Source organism: Chrysochloris asiatica, unplaced genomic scaffold (genome assembly GCF_000296735.1).
Source record: "Chrysochloris asiatica unplaced genomic scaffold, ChrAsi1.0 scaffold00355, whole genome shotgun sequence".
NCBI classification, from domain to species: Eukaryota; Metazoa; Chordata; class Mammalia; order Afrosoricida; family Chrysochloridae; genus Chrysochloris; species Chrysochloris asiatica.
This window is the reverse complement of record NW_006408873.1, coordinates 1,553,144-1,571,743: the sequence shown is the minus strand read 5'-3', so window position 1 is coordinate 1,571,743 and position 18,600 is coordinate 1,553,144. Positions and strand designations below refer to the sequence as shown.

Below are 18,600 nucleotides of genomic sequence, written 5' to 3'. Positions count from 1 at the left end.
CCCGTAAAGATTTACACCCTCGGAAACCCTGTACAGGGTTGCTACAGGTCGGAACCGACTCGACGGCACTTAACAACAACAACAACAAACATGACTACAAAGTTGATGGTTCAAACTCTGGACCAGTTGCTCCTCTGAAACGATGTAAAGGCTCACTATGAGTCGGAACTGACTTGGCGGCCCTTAACAACAAGACTAAGACTGCATTATTGAGAGAACTTGCCTGCAGGCATCCACTGATTGCAGCGATGTCTTTAAACACGTTGTTTGGAATAAACCCATGGAAAAGAACCCTAGTAACAGTACTTTTTTTTTGTTTGTGTACTTACTCTTGTACTATTATTTATAATACTATCTAAAAATATAAAGATTGAAAAACAGATATGGAAAAGTTAAGTATGTTCTCTTGGTTGTAAGGAGTCCTGGTGTGGCATTGTGGGTTAATGCACTGGACTGCAAGGTTGGTTTGAACCAAAAGGATGCTGCTGGTTCAAGCTCACCAGCCACTCCTTGGAAACCTGACTCAATAGCACTTAACAACAACAACAACAACAACTGGCTGTAAGCTCAACAAGCATTTTTATTAAAACTTGAAAAATTCAGGAGTTCTGTGTTTGATACTTAATATAAGTAAAACATTCTGATGTAAAAATTATTACGATTAAACATTTTTGGAATGCATCCACGTACCAAGCATTGTTCTAACAGGAATGAACACATTTAATTTCAACAACTCTGATAGGTCCTATACTAAATCCCCATTCCAGATATGGGGATTCTCAATCAGAGAGAAACTACTAACTGCCCGAGGCCACCACCCAGGGACTAGTACCAAGAATCTGTGTCTACTCCCAGATTCCTTATTTTTAGAATTAGAATTCACTTTAATAAAGGAAGATATTCGACAATCTTGCATTTTAGATCATTTCTCTCTTAGATATACTGAAAAGTTTACTCAATAAAGAATTTACAGGTTTTTAAAAATTGTGTTCCTTTTCTGATGACACTCAAACAGAAAAAAAAAGTCTAAAATTTATCATTTTAGATCATTTCTTTAAATATTTTAAATGAGTAGTGAGTAAGACCATCACTGTAGTTCTACTTTTAAAAGTCACTGCTTCCAGAAGAGCACAAAACCTAGTGATGCTATTACCAGGACTCTCAATCCAATGGAAACAAACTCCACAGTCACCTTTTTTTTGAGTTCGGAACATTTCCAACTGTTTCTGCTGCTGGCGCCTCAATGTGTTAACAATGGCTATTGCTAGTCTCAGTGCTTCTCTTGGGTACCCATGAGAACGTAATGCATCCACTCTTGCACAGGCTGTAGGTACATGTTCTAAAACAGAGTTAAGGGAGAGAGTTGCCACTGTCAGATTTATTTACAAAAATGGAATTCAATAGTTAGATGTTCTTCCCCAAAATACTATTAAGAAGATATGAGAAACCATTTCTAAACTTGCATTTAAATGAAATCCTCAGCTCTTACTGCCAACCATTCATCCATCTCCCATTGAATCCCTCAACTCTCCACCTCCCACTCCAATAATGCTATAGAAACTAAACAAAGAAGTAAGTCATGGAAATGTCTTTCCGGTTTGGCCACTTACCATGCCAGAGGGGCCACCCGCGGGAGTCAAAGAGGGAGTTTTCAGTGTCGTCATGGTAACAGTAGTTGGTGTATAGGTCACTGCTGATAATGTGCTGTAAGTGGCTATCCTGCCAGTGAAGATCGCATGCCTCGATGGCTCGGGTGAACACTGTCCGGTGTGGCCTGTTCGATGAATCTGTTTTTTCCACAAGTCAGAAAGCCGTGTCAGCTATTATTCACATGTGAGTAAATCAGTCATACCATTCTGTGGCCAGATGTTCATGAACACACCCACACACATTGTCCTGCACCCCCTAAGCAGAAGGGTGAAGGGTGAATACTCTCACATCCTAACTACTAGGAGGCAAATCAGCCCAAAGAGCTACCATTCATTCACTTGATTTTTTGTCAAACACAAACACTCTGCAGCCATTAAAGCTAAGGTTAAAGGCATCCTGCAAGAAGAATCGTTGAGTTTTCATGCCAAATACACCCAAAGGAGGCACTTGGCACAAAAGTCACAGGAAAACTCACTGCTCCCCACTTCTGAGGTGCTGTGGTGGGCTGCCCCTGATGGGATCAACAGCTCTCACAAACACTATGCAAGAGATGCGTCACCAGCCATGGAACCTTCAGGAAGGTGCACTCAGCCTCTAAAGATATGCAGCAGGGCTGTGCTTTTGGTTGTATTTTTTAACTATATTGTGCGGTTTTGCACAATTAAAACTATTATGCTTCTTGGGATATAATGATTAAATGCCACTTTATATCCCAAAGGGCATAAATGCATATATTTAACATTTCACAAAGCCACACAACATAGCTACAAAACAAACCAGCGCACTTACCTTGCACCTACAGGCTGACTCCTGACTCCTGTGTGGGTTCCATGACTGGTGTGATGCCCTCAGCATAGTGTATGCTGGGCCATCACAAAAGAGCAGAAGCATACTCTCCAAAGAGGGCTCAAGTTTCAGGACCTGATGAAGAAAAGAAATGTTTGGGGAATAAAGGATGCTCTTACCCCGCTCCTGGGATTATGCAGTTCCTACAGACAACATGGCTCGAATCAAACTATCCTCCCAGCCCATGGGTTTCCACCCAGACTTACCTTCAATTGTGACACAACCTTGTAAGTAAGCCTCAACTGAAAATCAGAGTAACAAACTACTCTTATTTATGTGTATTTTTATTGAACTCAAGGAAAACCCCTTACTGTTGTGCAACTAGACTAAATGAGACTCAAAAGCCAGAGCTTCCTTAGTTGACAAGGGTTCATCTCCTATCACTGGAGCGTTGATATAAAGAAAATCACAAATCTCAAAAAATTGAATCAAGAAGCAATCTGAGAAATCATCTAGTCCACCCTACTTATTTTGCTGATGGAATTGAAAAGCAAGAGAAGTAAAGTGGCTAGCCAAGATCACATAGCCAGGAAGTGGTAGTCAGGAAGGATATCAAAGCACACATAGGCATTCTCACTCCAAAGTCAGTTATTTCCGTTATTGTGAATGATTTTTGATGCGTCTTTACCATAGAGTGGCATTATTTAAGCTTGATCTTAGGTCAACTTAACTACTGGTATTTGAATGGCAGGCACATCAAAATGCATGGATGATAAGACACCTTAAGAGGCGTAAATAATCATGTATTTGTTATGTGCGCTACCTCGGTGTCTTGCTAGCAGCAGAAAACTGGACAGGCTGCGAATGGAATGAGAGAGGCTACATTCAAGAACCTTTCAAGTCCACTGGGTCTCTTCTTTGAGCAGAATACATATACCCCACCCTGTAAGAAGCTGACTCCATAAACTCTCAGAGTCAATAAAACAAACATTCCAAAGCAAGAGACTCCCTCCCATAAGTATATTTTAAGTGGCTTTGCCATTTCATTTATTTAATTTAGCTCGAAGTTTATAACTAAATGTAACCAAAAAAGCTCACTGTCATTGAGTCAAATGAACCTCACAGCAACCACACAGAACATAGTAGAATTGCTCCACAGGTTTCTGAGACTTTATGAGAGCAGACAGCCTCAGGGCAGTGGGTGGGGTTGAACTGCCAACCTTGTGATTCGAAACCCACTGTGCCACCAGGGCTCCTTTAGAACGAAAAGGTGGCTTTAAAAGATCAACTGAGTATTACATGTATATTAAAAGAATAAATTAGAGACTGCCTGTTGACTTCGCTCCCTATCTGTAGTACTAATAATCAAGGCAAGCTGTATACTAAAATCCCTCTTAAAAAAATAAGCACCTTAACTGTTCATATGTTTGTATATGGCTGTATGAGCACAGAAAAAGATCGAGGCCACATGCCAGACTGTTAATATTGGTTAGCTCCGCAAGACCAATAAAACCAACTCTAACATCCTGCTGTGGCGCTGTAGACTGCAAGATTAGTTTGAATCACAAGGTTGACAGTTCAAGCTCACCATCTGCTCCTCGGAAACCCTACACTGGAGCACTATGAGTCTGAAGTGACTCAACGGCACTTAACAACAACAAACAACAACATAAAATGGCTGAACCGTTACAAAATAATGTTTAAATAAAAATGTGGTATAATGAATATTATCGATGCTCAAGTTGAACAGGGATGGGAAACAAATGGAATTATATCCACAAACATATATAGTTTGCCAGAAAATATTTCTAAATATGTACTTACATGTTCTACAAATATGCCCATGAATATAATAGAGCACAACAACAACACGAACCCGCTCCCCCTCCCCCCCGCCATTTTGACTCACAGCAACACTATACACTATATAGGGTTTCTGATCGTAAATCTTTCTCTCAGAGAGGCTGGTAGTTTTGAACTGCAAACCTTGCAGTTAGTAATCCGGTGGTCAGTTAAGGTACAACTACTGATCTCTCCCCATCAGGAGCAAAGACTAGTGAAGGGAATCAAAGAGACAAGGAAACAAGAAGTCCAGAGCACAAATGGACCATGTGAATCCCCCAGGCTCCAAAACCCTGAGACCGGATGCCAGAAGAACTGGATGATGCCCAGCTACCACTGTGAACCACTCTGAAAGGGATCCCAATAGGAGGTCCTGGACAGAGTGGGGAAAAATGTGGAACAAAACTCACAATAATGACGAAGAGAAGGCTTACTGGGCTGCTAGAACTTGGTGAAATCCCCGAGACTATGACTTTTAGATATCCTTCAAGCTTGGAAGTGAACTTGCCTCAGCGGCTCAACTTTCAATCAGACAATTGTTGCTGTTGTTGTTAAGTGCCATCAAGTCACTTCTGACCTACAGCAACCTTGTATAGGGTTTCTGAGGTACAGCTGGTGAGATCAAACCGCTGACTTTGTAATTCAAACCAACCTTGTGGTCAAGCATGGTAGCAACAGAGAAGAACACATCCCTTTGAACAGTGAACCATGTGAGATCAAAAGGGTAACATCTGTCCAGGAATAAAGCTTAGAAGGCAGGAAGGGACAGGAAAGAAGGGAGAATGGAAACAGGAAACCCAGGGAAGAAGTGGGAAGAGTGTTGTTCCATTGTGGGGATTGCAATCAATGTCACAACACACAATGTGTAGGAATCATTCAATGGAAAACCAATTCACTCTGTAAATTTCTACCAATCACAATTAAAAAAACAAACAAAATAAAAAGACTCAAAAATAAGATGGGTGATACATAAAAAATTGATCATGTACATACGACAATGAAAACTACTTATGAAACACTGATTTGATTAGGTATCAAAATAATGATCAGTTTTTATCTTGAACTTCTGTGGCTTTTGCAATAAGATGAGGAAAATTATCAATCAAAATTTCTAACTGATAAATATGCAAACACATAAAAATAAAAATATATTGACTATTAACACATAGTGATTAAAGAACATTTAAGAAATTCAGAGAAGTAAAGGGGGGATTTTTTTGGTTCTTCTACCCAAAAGCAAAATAAGAGATTGGCTATCATTTCAATATATTAAAACATATTAAGAACAACTCCTCCTCTTGTAAAGCGTGTGAGTTCTACTGTGGTTATTGGTTTTTGTTGTCAATGTGGGTATTCTACTAAAAGGAGGGACCCTGGTACCTGTCCTCAGAAAAGAGGCTGTGGGTTAAATTCTAAGCAAAATGCACTGTTTAATCTAGAGCGTGAACCACTTACGGGCTTCATAAAGTCTATGTAATACTCGTGTTAACCAAACGGACTGTAAGACAGGGGAAGTATAAAATGTTAGGATGGCAATTTCAAAGAGAAGGTCGGGAATGAAACACAGAGAGCCCTCCAAGTATAAACAGGAAAAGATATAAGAGATGACCTATGCATATGAGTACACAGTCATACTTCTTTCCTAGCAATGAAAGAGAATAAATATTGCACAGCTTAACTTGACATTTTCAAGCATCTAGAAACAAAAACTGCAGTATGAAGATAATCTATTTTCTTTGAGATTACTAAATAAAATCATCATGAAGTCCTGGTATGGTGCAGTAAGATAAGCACTGGACTGCTAACCGAAAACTCAAGTGGTTCAAACCTACCAGCTGCTCCTTGGAAACCTTATACATGACTTAACAGCATCACTTAACAACAACAACACTATGAGCTATAAAGACATCAAAGATTGAAACACTGAATTCCCAAAGCAAATATCTCTGGATAAAGCAGAACTAGACAAGCATCTTCCCCAAGTCCTAAAACCTCTTTCTGATTGCACTAGTCCCTATGGAGCAACAGAAATCATTTTCTTTCGGTGTAGAGACAGAAAACACCATGACAGTATCACATTCAAACTTAACACATCGTCCACTTCTTTCTGGCAGTACCAACTCCGTGTGGGGCCAGCACATACAGAATGACAGTCTTGATTATGGATGCTTCTAATGTCACCTAATTCCCACCTTACATCCTTTGTAACTTTCAAGTTTTTTAAGTTCTTTCTAAATAAAAAACACAAAATCACACAATAGTGATAGGTTCATAAAATTTTATTTTCAAGATTAGACTACTTTGTTAAGAATTCTGTTCTGAAAGAAAGAAAAACATTCTATAGTAGCTGGATGGGAAAATGGGATCAAGGAAAGGTATTTTAAAAGGTGGAGGCCCTTGAACTGCATGAACAGACCCAACAGAGTGGGAAGGAGAGGCTGAAAAATAGGACAGAAATGGTCTAAGTTCTTCAGAGGAGATACTGAAACATGCAGGGGCATTTCTTGGTTGTACTGAAGATAAGAAGGTATTACTTACATATTTGAGGGGGTTTCAAAGAGTTCATAGAAAAATTCCAATATCTTTTCATTCCATTTTTTCCTTAAACTTTCTGAAGCCTCCCATATACAGCAAGTGGGGACATACATGCGAGATAGACCTTCACAGTATTAAGTTTTCCTAGCCCAAATGCCACCAATAACCCACACCTAGTCATAAAATTGTTACTTGCTACATTCTAAAATGAAGAATTTTTAACTGACTAGCTAATTAAATTATATTGTAGTCCAAATAATAACTGACAAATTTTGTTTTACCATCCTGCCATCCCAGGATATTTAAAATTAAAAAGGAATATTCAAAATCATCAGTAGGCCATTTTAATTCATATTAAAAACAGAAGTAATATATTCATCTGTATTTTGAGAAGATTTAAAAAGTTGAGAACAGAGGTCTCAAGTAAAATTTAAACACATACAAATTCATAGCTAAAACATAATAAATCATCAAATCATAGTAACAAGTTATTAAATGGGTAAAGTAACTTTCCCATATATACTTTCAGCTACTGCTATAGACATACATACATAACTAAATACACTCCAAGTGAACAGAATAGCATTGCGGGGCTCACCTTGGTTGGCATGCGCACCCTGAGGCAGAGCATTGGTCAAGTTGGGTAACTCACTGCCATGATTTCCATCTTCCCAAGGACAGACATCAACACTGTTCCACTTTTTCAGCTGTTTTAGCCAACTGGCCTTCTGTTCCAACTTGCAGTGGGGATTTAAAACTATACACATCCACAGAGCACCTAATTTAAGTGGGAGAAGGAAGTAAATGGTTTGTTGTTGTTTTTTTTAATTTATAAAACTGTTTAATTATAACAGCTAAAGATAAATTTTAAATCATTTCAAAATGAACCTAAGTCACCATTTTTTACAGTTCAGTTCTTGAATTGAGCCACAAATCTCATTAAGAGTTTTAAATATATGGAAATAGCATAGCCAGTCTCATCTGAACCACGACCCAAATGATGTTGCATGTAAGGATGAAAGATGCTTCAAAGATTCATTGAAACTCCCCTCCTATTTGCATAACCTTTTAGACACAACTGTCAATAAAATATATAAACTTAAGATACAATTTGCCACTATAATTTATAGACAGATTTTAAACATGGATGCTGCAACAAGCCACTACAAAAATGTTCTTCAGCACAAAAATTAAACTGCTTTCCAAGATTAAATTTAAAAATTATGAAAACATCAAATAGACACAATCAATTCCCTTTTAAGCATTTCATAATTTATTATGTTTATTAATATGTCCTGGTATGGTGCTGTAGATATGTACTGAACTGGTAACTGTAAGAATTGCAGTTCAAACCCAACAGGTGATCACAGAAACCTGAGAGGTCACTAAGTATAAGGTCGTTATGAATCAGAACTGATTTGATGGCATACATCGAGCAATAGAACGTATGGAGCATAATTGATTGATTGATTTGTTTGTTTTGTGGGGGGAGGAGCCAGTGAAACAGATCTTTTAAAAATAAAATTCACTTAAGCATACTTCCTTTAATGATTTAACCAGGAACTAATCCTGATACGGTGCTGGAGGAAAATAACTGGACTGCTAACCACAAAAGGTTGACAGTTCAAACCCACCAGCCACTCCTTGGAAACACAATACAGAGTTGCTCTGAGTCACAACCAACTCGATGGCACTTAGCAATAACAATCTTTATATCAATTAAATTATTAAATCTATGTCTTTATATGAATAAAGTCACTAAATTATTACCTGATATGAATAAAATCACTAAATGCTCAAAATTTCGTATTTTCCAAAGAAAATTATTAATAAATTTAGGGAGAACGCATAACTCATAATGTAAATAGTTTATATAAATGGTAAATTAATTTATTATTCCTTTCTACATTCTTAAAAGAGGTAACTAATTCAAGCAAATATTTTGTACATTTTAAAAGTTCAAATGTATTTTGTAAATTTCAAAACAAGACATAATAGTACTTCAAAGCCATTCACAACACTTCTTTGAAAAGGTATGTGAATGCATGTGTCTGTGTATTTTTAATCAACTGTCATAATCAACTGAATCCTAAAGCTATATATGATCATTGTTTATGTTTTATTTGTTCAAAAGAGATACTTTTCATTCTTCTACACTTAAAATGAACTAGCATCTTAAATTGGGAAATCTGATATTTTAAATACCAAAGACACTTTTCCAACAGAAAATAAAAGTGGCCAGAGCCTAAGCCACATACAATGATAATCTACATAATTATATTTTCAAATGCCAATTAAAAACCAAATGTGGTTAGTCAAGGATTACAACTAAAATCTCTGGACAAAATACAAAATACAATAATCTAAGGCCTCTGAAAAGTAAACAGTAGCCAGTAGATTGGGGAGGGGAAATAAAACTAAGAAGCAATTAATGTGGGGTGAGAATCCTGTCAGGCTCCCCACCCTCTATTTTCTCTTAGCTTTGATTCAAGATTAGCCTCATCTGGGGAACTTCTCAGAGGACACATGAAGCAAATATTCTTAGGGGAACCCCAACTGGCTGCAAGAGTACTGAGATAAAAGACCCCCATGAGTCAGAGTGTGTGGTGCAGAAACTCAGACAGGAGAAAGCTGGAAAAGTGGGTCCCTGGATTCTGTTTATACATAGGCACAAGTTCTATCTCACTTTATATGAATGAGATAGACGCAAGGCAACACAGCCAAGTCATGGGAAACTAAACTGAAAATGGAGCCATCACTCAGAGAAAGTGAAACAGAACATAAGATCTGAAGCTACACTGGTTGACTGTCTGCTTAAACAAACAAACAAAAAAACCAATTCTGCAGAAGATTTTTAACGGAATACTAAATATAATAGTTTAACAATATAAAAAATGTTCAGGAACCAAAATTACTTGGCATGCAAAGAAACAGGAAAATGTGGCCAATTGTCAAGGGAAAGACAATCAACAAATGTCAACCATGATGCTGGAACTATCATTCAGAGACTTTATAGCAACTATTATAACTATGCTTCATAAGATGGACATAAATACTATCATAAGGGGAAAAAAGGCAGACAGTCTCAGAAGCTATATAGAAAGCAGGAAAAATATTTCAATATAAAATTTAAAACTAAAGAAAACAGTATTGAAATATTTAAAACTTCACTGAATGGGAACAGTGGACTATGAGGGGGAAAACCTAATGAATTTGAACTAGATCAATAAGCATTATCCCACCTGAAGAAAAGAGGGGAAATCTTCAGAAGAAAATAAACAGAGACTTAAAGATTGGTGGGAAAATACTAACACTTGTATCACTGGAATTCCTGAAGAAAAAAAGAAGACACAGAAAATTTTAGGAAAAAAAAAAAAAGAATGAAAACTTTCCAAATTTTAAAAGGTAAGAATTTATAGATTCAAGAAGTTCGGTCCACCCTCAAAAGGGCAGAGTCGAAAGAGCCAAGCCCAAACACATCATAATCAAATAGCTGAAAACATGCATAAAAGAAATCTTAAAAGCAGTAAAGAGAACCAAAATATAAAGAAGAATAATCAATTGAATTATTCTAGATTTCTTACCAGAAATCATAGAGGACATGAAGCAATATCTATTGTGTTAAAAATAAATGAAGTGTGAAGCCATAATTTTATACCCAGCAAAAATATCATTCAGGTAGATAGTGAAATAAAGCATTCTCAGATGAAGGAAATCTAACAGAATTTGTTGCCAAGAGATATGCTCTGGAAAAAGTGCTAAAAGATGTTCCTCAGGCTAAAAAGAAATGATATCAGAGAAAAACTAGGAACTTCAGGAAGAAAAGAAGAACAATAAATATAATAAATATTTGAGCAAATATAATAGACTAGCTTTGAGACGTCTCCTTTAAGTTCTTTATTATATGCAGCAGACATTTTTTAACACTGTCTTGTGGCATTTTAATATGTATAGATGTTAATACCCATGACAACTCTAACACAAAAGAGGGAGAGCAAAGGGAACTATGTAATTGTTAGAACGTATATTTTACTTAAAGCGGCAAAACATTAACTCAAAATAGAATATGAAAGGTTCTGTTTATTTATTGTAATGCTGGAACCTCTAAAAATACACTAGGAAACAGTTATTGCTGTTGTATGCCATGGATTTAGTTCTGACTCAAAGGCAACCCTGACCAGGGTTTCTGAGGCATTAAATCTTCTCTAGGGCAAAAAAGCCTCATCTTTCTCCCTGTGTAGGGGCTTAAACCACACACCTTGTGGTTCGCAATCCAATGCTTATTATATGGAGCCATTGCATTCCCATACTAAAAAATACAAAGAAAGAAAGAAAAAAGTTAAAATGAAATACTAAAAAGCAATCAAATAATCCAAAAGAAACAGAGGGGACAAACAATGTTGTTGTTAAGTGCATTTGTGTTGGTTTAAACTCATAGCGACCCTGTATAAGGTTTTCAAGGAGCAGCTGGTGGGTCTGAACTGTTCATCTTGTGGTTCACAGTCCAGTGCTGATCCTACAGCGCCACACCAGGAGTCCTAAATATAATGATACAGATAAATGGAAGATGATGCATCTTGTAAACGCTATAAAAATAAAGCTAGAATGGCTATATTAATGATCAAAGTAGACACCAGGACAAAGGAAACAACCAGAGATAAAGTGGGATCTTACATAATGATAAAGTATCAGCTTTCTAAGAAGATACAACAATCTTAAATGAATATGCACCTAACAAAAGGACTTGAAAACACTTGAAGCAAAACCTGGCAGAACTGAAAGGAGAAACAAATACACAATTACATTTAGAGACTTCAGCACTCCTCTGTCAGTAATTGATAGAATAGTAGACAGTAAATGAGCAAGGATAAAAAAAACCCTGAAGACCACTATCAGCCAACTTAACCCATTTGGCATTTATAAAACACTCCCCGTAAATCAGCAACAAGACAAAAACTTGCTCCTTTAAAGTACATAAAGCACATTCACTAAGATGGTTCAAATCCTGGACCATAAAACAAACGCTGAAAAATTTTAAAGAATTGAAATCACATAAAATATATTCTCTGACACAACCTAGAAATCAGTAACAAAGACACTTGGAAACTAAACAGCACATCATGAAATTACAAATTAAACAAATACACTAAGCACTAAAGAGGAAGTCACATGGCAATCAGAACATTTTCATTCTGTACTGAATGGAAATGAAAATAAGCACATAAAAATGTGTGACATAGAGCTGAAACAAAACATTTGGAATGAAATAAATAACATTAAATCTTACAGTGGGAAAGAGAAAAGGATTCAAATCAATAATCTAAAACATCCACCTTAAGAAATGAAGACAAAAAAACAGCAAATTAAAGCCAAAGTAAGCAGAAGCAAGAAAATAACAGGAATCAGAAATCAATGGAATTGAAGGCAGACAATAAAATAACCAAACAACAAAACCAAAAGCTGATTCTGTAAAAAGATCAATAACATCTATAAAGCAAGAGCTGCTGTTGTTCTTAGGTCTGAGTTGGTTCTAACTCATAGTGACCCTGTATTGGGTTTTTGAGGAGTGGCTGGTGGGTTTGAAACAGTCAGTGCTTATCCTACAGCACCACATCAAGTCTGATTTTAAAAAATTAGAAAAGACACTAATAAAAGAAGGTACATTATGATAGCCTCGTGGTACTGTGGGTTAATGCACTGGATTGCAAGGTTGCTTTGAACCACAAGGTCGGTGGTTCAAGCTCACCAGGCGCTCCTTGGAAACCCTACACAGGGTCACTACGAGTCGGTACCGACTTTGACAGCACTCAACAACAAAAGAGGCATTAAAGGCTAACAGGGAATACTATGAACAACTTTATGCTCATACAGTCTACGAGTTAGATGAAATAGACAAATTTCCTGAAAATCACAAACTACCAAAGCTTACTCAAGAAAAAATAACTAATAATCAGAAATTCATTAAAGAAACTAAATTTAAAGTTAAAAATCTGTTAATGAAACAGGTTCACATGGTTTCCTAGAAAATTGTGTTGAACATTTAAGAAAAAGTAACACTAATTCTACAGAATTATCTTCCAGAAAGCAAAATAGAAGGTAATACTTCACAAATTATTTTTGATGAGGTCACCATTTCCTGAATATCCAGAAGATTATAAGTAAGTACAACAAAAGATCAATATGCCTTATGAAGAACACAAAGAAAAATTCCTCAACAAAATATTATCAAATCTAACTAAGTAATAAATAAATAAATAAAAAATACACCACATTTTAACTGGGCTTATCTCAGGTGCACAAGACTAGTTCAACATCTGAAAACCAATCATTGTTAATTCACCATATTAAGAGACTAAAGAAAAATCATATCATTACCTCAATATATGTAGAAAAAACATATGACAAAATCCAATATCAGCTTCATGATAAATAATAAAAGCCTCTCAGACAAAAGATAGCTAACAAAAACACTTGCACCTAACATCATGATGGTAAAAGATGGGAGACTTTCCCCTCAAATAAGAAAAAGGCTGTCACCATCCTATTCAACATAACATTAGAAGTTCTAGCCACACCAATAAAACAAGAAAGGGAGGCAGAAGGCATGGATTACGAAGGAAGAGATAAAAAAGCCTCTACTTGCAGACAACTAATCTACAAAAAAGCTTTTAGATCTAATATTTAAGTTTAGCAAGGTCCCATGAAACAGGTTCAAAGCAAATAAAATAAAACATCTATATGCTAACCATGAACGACAAATGAAAAAAATTAAGTATCATTTATAGTTGTTTTTGTTAAATGCCCTCTAGTAGGTTCTGAGTCACAGATACCCTGCATAGGGTTTATAAGGAACAGCTTGTGGGTTTGAACTGCTAATCTTGTGGCTTGCACTCCAGTGCTGATCCTATAGCATCGTACCATTTATAGTTGTTGTTGTTGTTGTAAAGTGCCGGTGAGTTGGTTCCGACCCACAGTGACCCTGTATAGGGTTTCCAAGGAGCAGCTGGTGAGCTTCAGCTGCCGACCTGCAGTTTAAACAGCTTTGTAGTCTGGCACATTAACCCACAGCGCCACACCAGGACTCACCATTTATAGTAGCACCCCCGCCCCCCCAAACAAAAAAACATGAAATACTTGGGCATAAATCTAGCAAAATTATGTACAGGATCCATATGCTAGAAACAATAAAATACTGATGAAAGATGCAAAAGACAACCTAAAAAAGTGGAAAGTTATCAATGTTCATGGATTGGAAAACTCAGTATCATTAAAAAGTTGGTTCTCCCCAAATTAATCTACAGATTCAATGTAACTCCATTCAAAGCCCTACACGGTTTTTTGTAATATTAACAAGTTGACTTTACAGTTTATATGAAGGTAAAGGAATTAGACTACTCAAAACAATTTTTTAAAAGGACAAATTTGAAAGATTTATACTATTTGATTTCAAGGCTTTTTATAAAGATATTGTGGTACTGGTACAATAATAGGTGCATGAAACACAAACAGAATAGTTTATAAGAGTCACATAAATATGCTCAATTAAAGTTAATTCAATGGAGAAAAGATAATCTTTTCAACAAATGATGCTGAAACAATTAGCTACTCATATGCAAAGTTATAAACCTTAATCCATACATGCCTTATACAAAAAATGAATTGAAAATTTATCACCTAAACATAAAAGTCTAAAACCATTAAACATCCAGAAAAAAAAGAAAAATGTGGTCTTACAGTAAGCAAATACACTGGTATATAAATAACAATACCAAAAACATTCATAAAAGATCAAATTGGCAGTGTGGACTCATAAAAATTTTAAACTTAACACTTTTCCAAAATCACTATTAAGAGAAAGGGAGAAACTATCTGGAAATAGTATAAATGACAATAGAAATGTATCTAGGCTATGGAAAGTCCTCTCAAAATTGACTAAGATAACAAACAAAAGCAATAAAAAATGGGCAATATATTTGGACAGACATTTTTCCAAAGCAGATATACACAAGATATTGCAGATTAAAAGATGTTCAACATCACTAGTCATTAGGGAAATGCAAATTAAAATCACAATGAGACAACACTTATTAAAATGACTAAAATTAGGGGGGAAATTGACAATACCAACTGCTGAGCGGATATGGAACAACTAGAATGCTCATAAATTGCTGTCCAGAGTGAAAATGCTACAGCCACGCAAGAAACAATTTGCAAGTTTCTCATATAGTCAAGCATATATTTACCGTATGATACAGCAATCCCACTCCTCGTAGGTGCCCAAAAGAAATGAAAAGTTTTGTTCACACAAAAACTTGTAAAAGAACATTTATAGAAAACTAATTCATAAATGCCAAAGATTGGAAATAGCCTGAGTCCTTCAAATGCTGACGGATAAAACTGTGGTGCAACCACACATTAGAATACCACTCAGCAAAAACAAGAGGCAAACCAAATCACTGATATATTCCCAGCATTTCAACTACATTATACTAAATGAAGCCACACACAAACAGCAAAACACACATAAATGTGTGCATTTTATGATTCAATGGAAATTCTGAAACAGGTAAAACTGTAAGATCATCTGTGAAATGGGGGTGGATGGTGGAGCTGACTACAAAGGCACAACAAGATATTATTTCAAGCAGTGATAGAACTGCTATGTAGCTGAATTGTAGTAGTGATTACATGACTATGAATTTGTTCAAATTCAGAACAGTACACTAAGAGAGAGAATTCCACTCTATGTAAATTACTAAATAAGTGTTTTTCAAGTGTGGCGCTATAGGATAAGCACTGGACTGGTGACTGCAAGGGCAGAAGTTCTAACACACCAGCAGCTCTTGGAAACCCTACACAGGGTCACTACGTGTAGGAGCCAACTGATGGTGTATGCATGTGTGTGCACACACACATACACTTATTTCATATATGGATAAACAATATCAAACAAGCTATTGGCATTCCAGAGAACTAAGTATAAGCATAAAAGTTCTCTCTACAGGACTTCACTTAGAAGCTTAGGAACACTGTGTGAATCACTATCTTATTAAACCTATGCATTTTCTATCCCAAGAGCCAGAAAAAGCAGCTTCGAATGAACCTGACCATAGAATGTCCCACAGCAAGATACAAATCAAAAGTGATCCAAAGAATACATATGTAGGGGGCAGGCTTGCAGGTATACCCTTTGGTCAGTTGATGATGCATGGAGGGGACTGTAACCATGGCAATGATACGATGTACGATAGAATGAATGTAAAACTAATGTTCTGCCATGTAAACTATCATATAATTCACAATAAAACACTTAAAAAAAAAAAAAAAAGAATACAAATGTGACAGTCTTTCCTATTGAACCCAGCTGGGAAATGAGATGCGATTTTACCAGGTTTCAAGTTTTAAACGGATGGACATGATGAATGAAGTTACATGTAAATAATTAAATGAAAATGGAAATCCTACAGATTGGACCAAATGTTAGCATTAATATTTGTAAGGTTACACTAGTAGTGGATACGAATCGGGCTGCGAAACTTAAGGTCAGCAGTTTGAAATTACCAGCTGTTCCGCGGGAGAAAGATAAGGCTTTCTGCTCCCGTAAAGATTTATAGCCTTGAAAACCCTGTACAGGGCTGCTATGGGTCGGAACCAACTCGACGGCACTTAACAACAACAACAACTAAACTCAAGAATTTTCTAAAACTTCTAATAAATTATCTTTTTTTAAAAAATCAAATTATAATAGTCAACATGTAGCTCTTACGAATTTCACATTTTTCTTCCAAGATGCTTTTATTCTGTGATTCTCATAATCTTAACTGATACTTCATCAGACAAAATTAAAATCAAGAAGTTGCTCTAAAAAGTATCAGTGGCAATCATTTTTTAAAAACCAGGTTGTTGTGTATAGATAAAGATCCTGTGTGCAAAAGCAACCAGGTAAATTAATAGACATGCATATAAATGGCTTCCTAAAATGAATGATCAATTGCAATGTGCCCATTTTTATCATTCAGAACTTTGTATTTGAACCCATATCTGTATTAACAACTACTATTTTGAACACTGAAATGAAAGTTCCACAAGGACAATTCAAGCTTATTTTCATTGTGTGCTGAGGAGTCTATTCTGATTCATAGCAACTCAGTATAGGGTTTTCCAAGGAGCCTCAGGTGAGTTTGAAACACTCAGCCTGCCTTTTTTTTTTTCCTTTCCCCTTTTATTGTGTGATAGTTTACATGGGGGAACATTAGCTTTACACTCATTCTATCATACATCGTTTCATTGCCATAGTTAACATCCCGTCCATGCGTCATCACTCAACCAAAGGTTATACCCGGCAGGCCCCGCCTCTCTCCCCACAGTCCTCAGTACACAGCTCCCTTCCCTCCCTGGATCTCAAGTCCCCAGCCACTCCACTCATCCTCTCTGTCTCTATCTCAGGCCTCCCTGCTTCTCTGGGTGGGGTCCCGATTTCTGTTCTTCTCCAGTGATGGTCCCAGGGGCCTTCGCTCCTAGACTGAAAGGTTAATCACATCCCTCCTTGCTATAAAATAACCACCTTTACCTTTCCAGTCCTCACATTCCATCCTGATAACAATTATTCACCCCTGCGTCACAAGAGACCCATCCACATTTCTTTTCATCAGCCCTTCCTAGACAGGTTGGAAATTACTCACTTGAGACTCCACCCTCCAGGATCTCTCTTGAAAGCTTGTAAGCCAGTCACTTCTTACCTTTGTATCCCTCCCCCCATTTTGGGTAGCCAATGTTCAAGTTGCCCATCCCTATACTGGGCATACTGTAACCCCTTTTTAGGTATTCCAGCCAGTTCCAGGCAGAAGATGGACTTACAAGCTTTCTATGATGGTATATCTGGTTATTCCTCCCTCTACTCTCCCGTGACTGTTTTATAATATAATGCATGGAAAACCAAGGTTCAAGAGTCAGCCAAGCATCTCAACATTATTACCCCCTTTCCCCATTCCAACCATGTCCCCGTCTCTGTATCCCAGAGCCCTGTTGTTCCAAGGCTGTGCCTACATCATTTATTACCTCTATCCCATGTAGCTCATTCCTACCTGTCTGTTCTCCCATCTGCTTTGTTCCTCCATTCCCCTCTCCCTACTTGTATATTGCACCCCCTCCCCAACACCCAAGCTATCCCGTGTCTATTCCCTGCCATGTGCTTCACCTTCCCCTCCCGTCCTTAACCCTACCCCTACGCCCTAGCATCCAATTAATCATCCACTTTAGTGGAATAGTATGGGTTCTTTTTCTTAGTCTTTTACGGTAGTGGTCCTATGCAGTATTTTTCCTTTTGCGATTGACTAATTTTACTCAACATAATGTTCTTAAGGTTCATCCATATTAGGAAGTGGCATGCAGCTTCCTTGCTATTTTTCAATGTAGCATAGTACTCCATTGTGTGTATGTACCACAATTTGTTTATCCATTCTTCAGTAGACGGGCACTTTGGCTGTCTCCATCTTATTGCTATTGTAAATAGTGCAGCTATGAACATTGGAGTACATATATCTTCATGTGTTGTGGCTCATTTTTCTTGTGGGTAAATACCAAGTAGCGGAATTTCTGGATCGAATGGTATTTCTATTTTCAACCTTCTGAGGAAGCGCCAATTTGCTTCCCAGAGAGGTTGGACCATTTTGCAGTCCTACCAGCAATTCGTAGAAGAATTGATGCCTTTGAGTTGTGGTGTTGGAGGAGAATACTGAAAGTGCCATGGACTGCCAAAAGAACCAATAGATCTGTTTTGGAAGAGGT

General features: G+C 37.0%; 1 protein-coding gene across 1 annotated transcript in view; it reads right to left on the bottom strand.

Moving 5' to 3' along the window:
* The window catches only part of ZSWIM6 (zinc finger, SWIM-type containing 6), a 290,373-nt gene that overhangs the window by 33,082 nt on the left and 238,691 nt on the right, over positions 1–18,600 (bottom strand). Inside the window, exons 5-7 of the mRNA XM_006876135.1 lie at positions 7,412–7,591; positions 1,611–1,787; positions 1,193–1,339 (exon numbers count right to left, since the gene is read on the bottom strand). Coding sequence (XP_006876197.1) covers positions 1,193–1,339; positions 1,611–1,787; positions 7,412–7,591 — 504 coding nt within the window. The remainder of the gene's footprint in view (positions 1–1,192; positions 1,340–1,610; positions 1,788–7,411; positions 7,592–18,600) is intronic.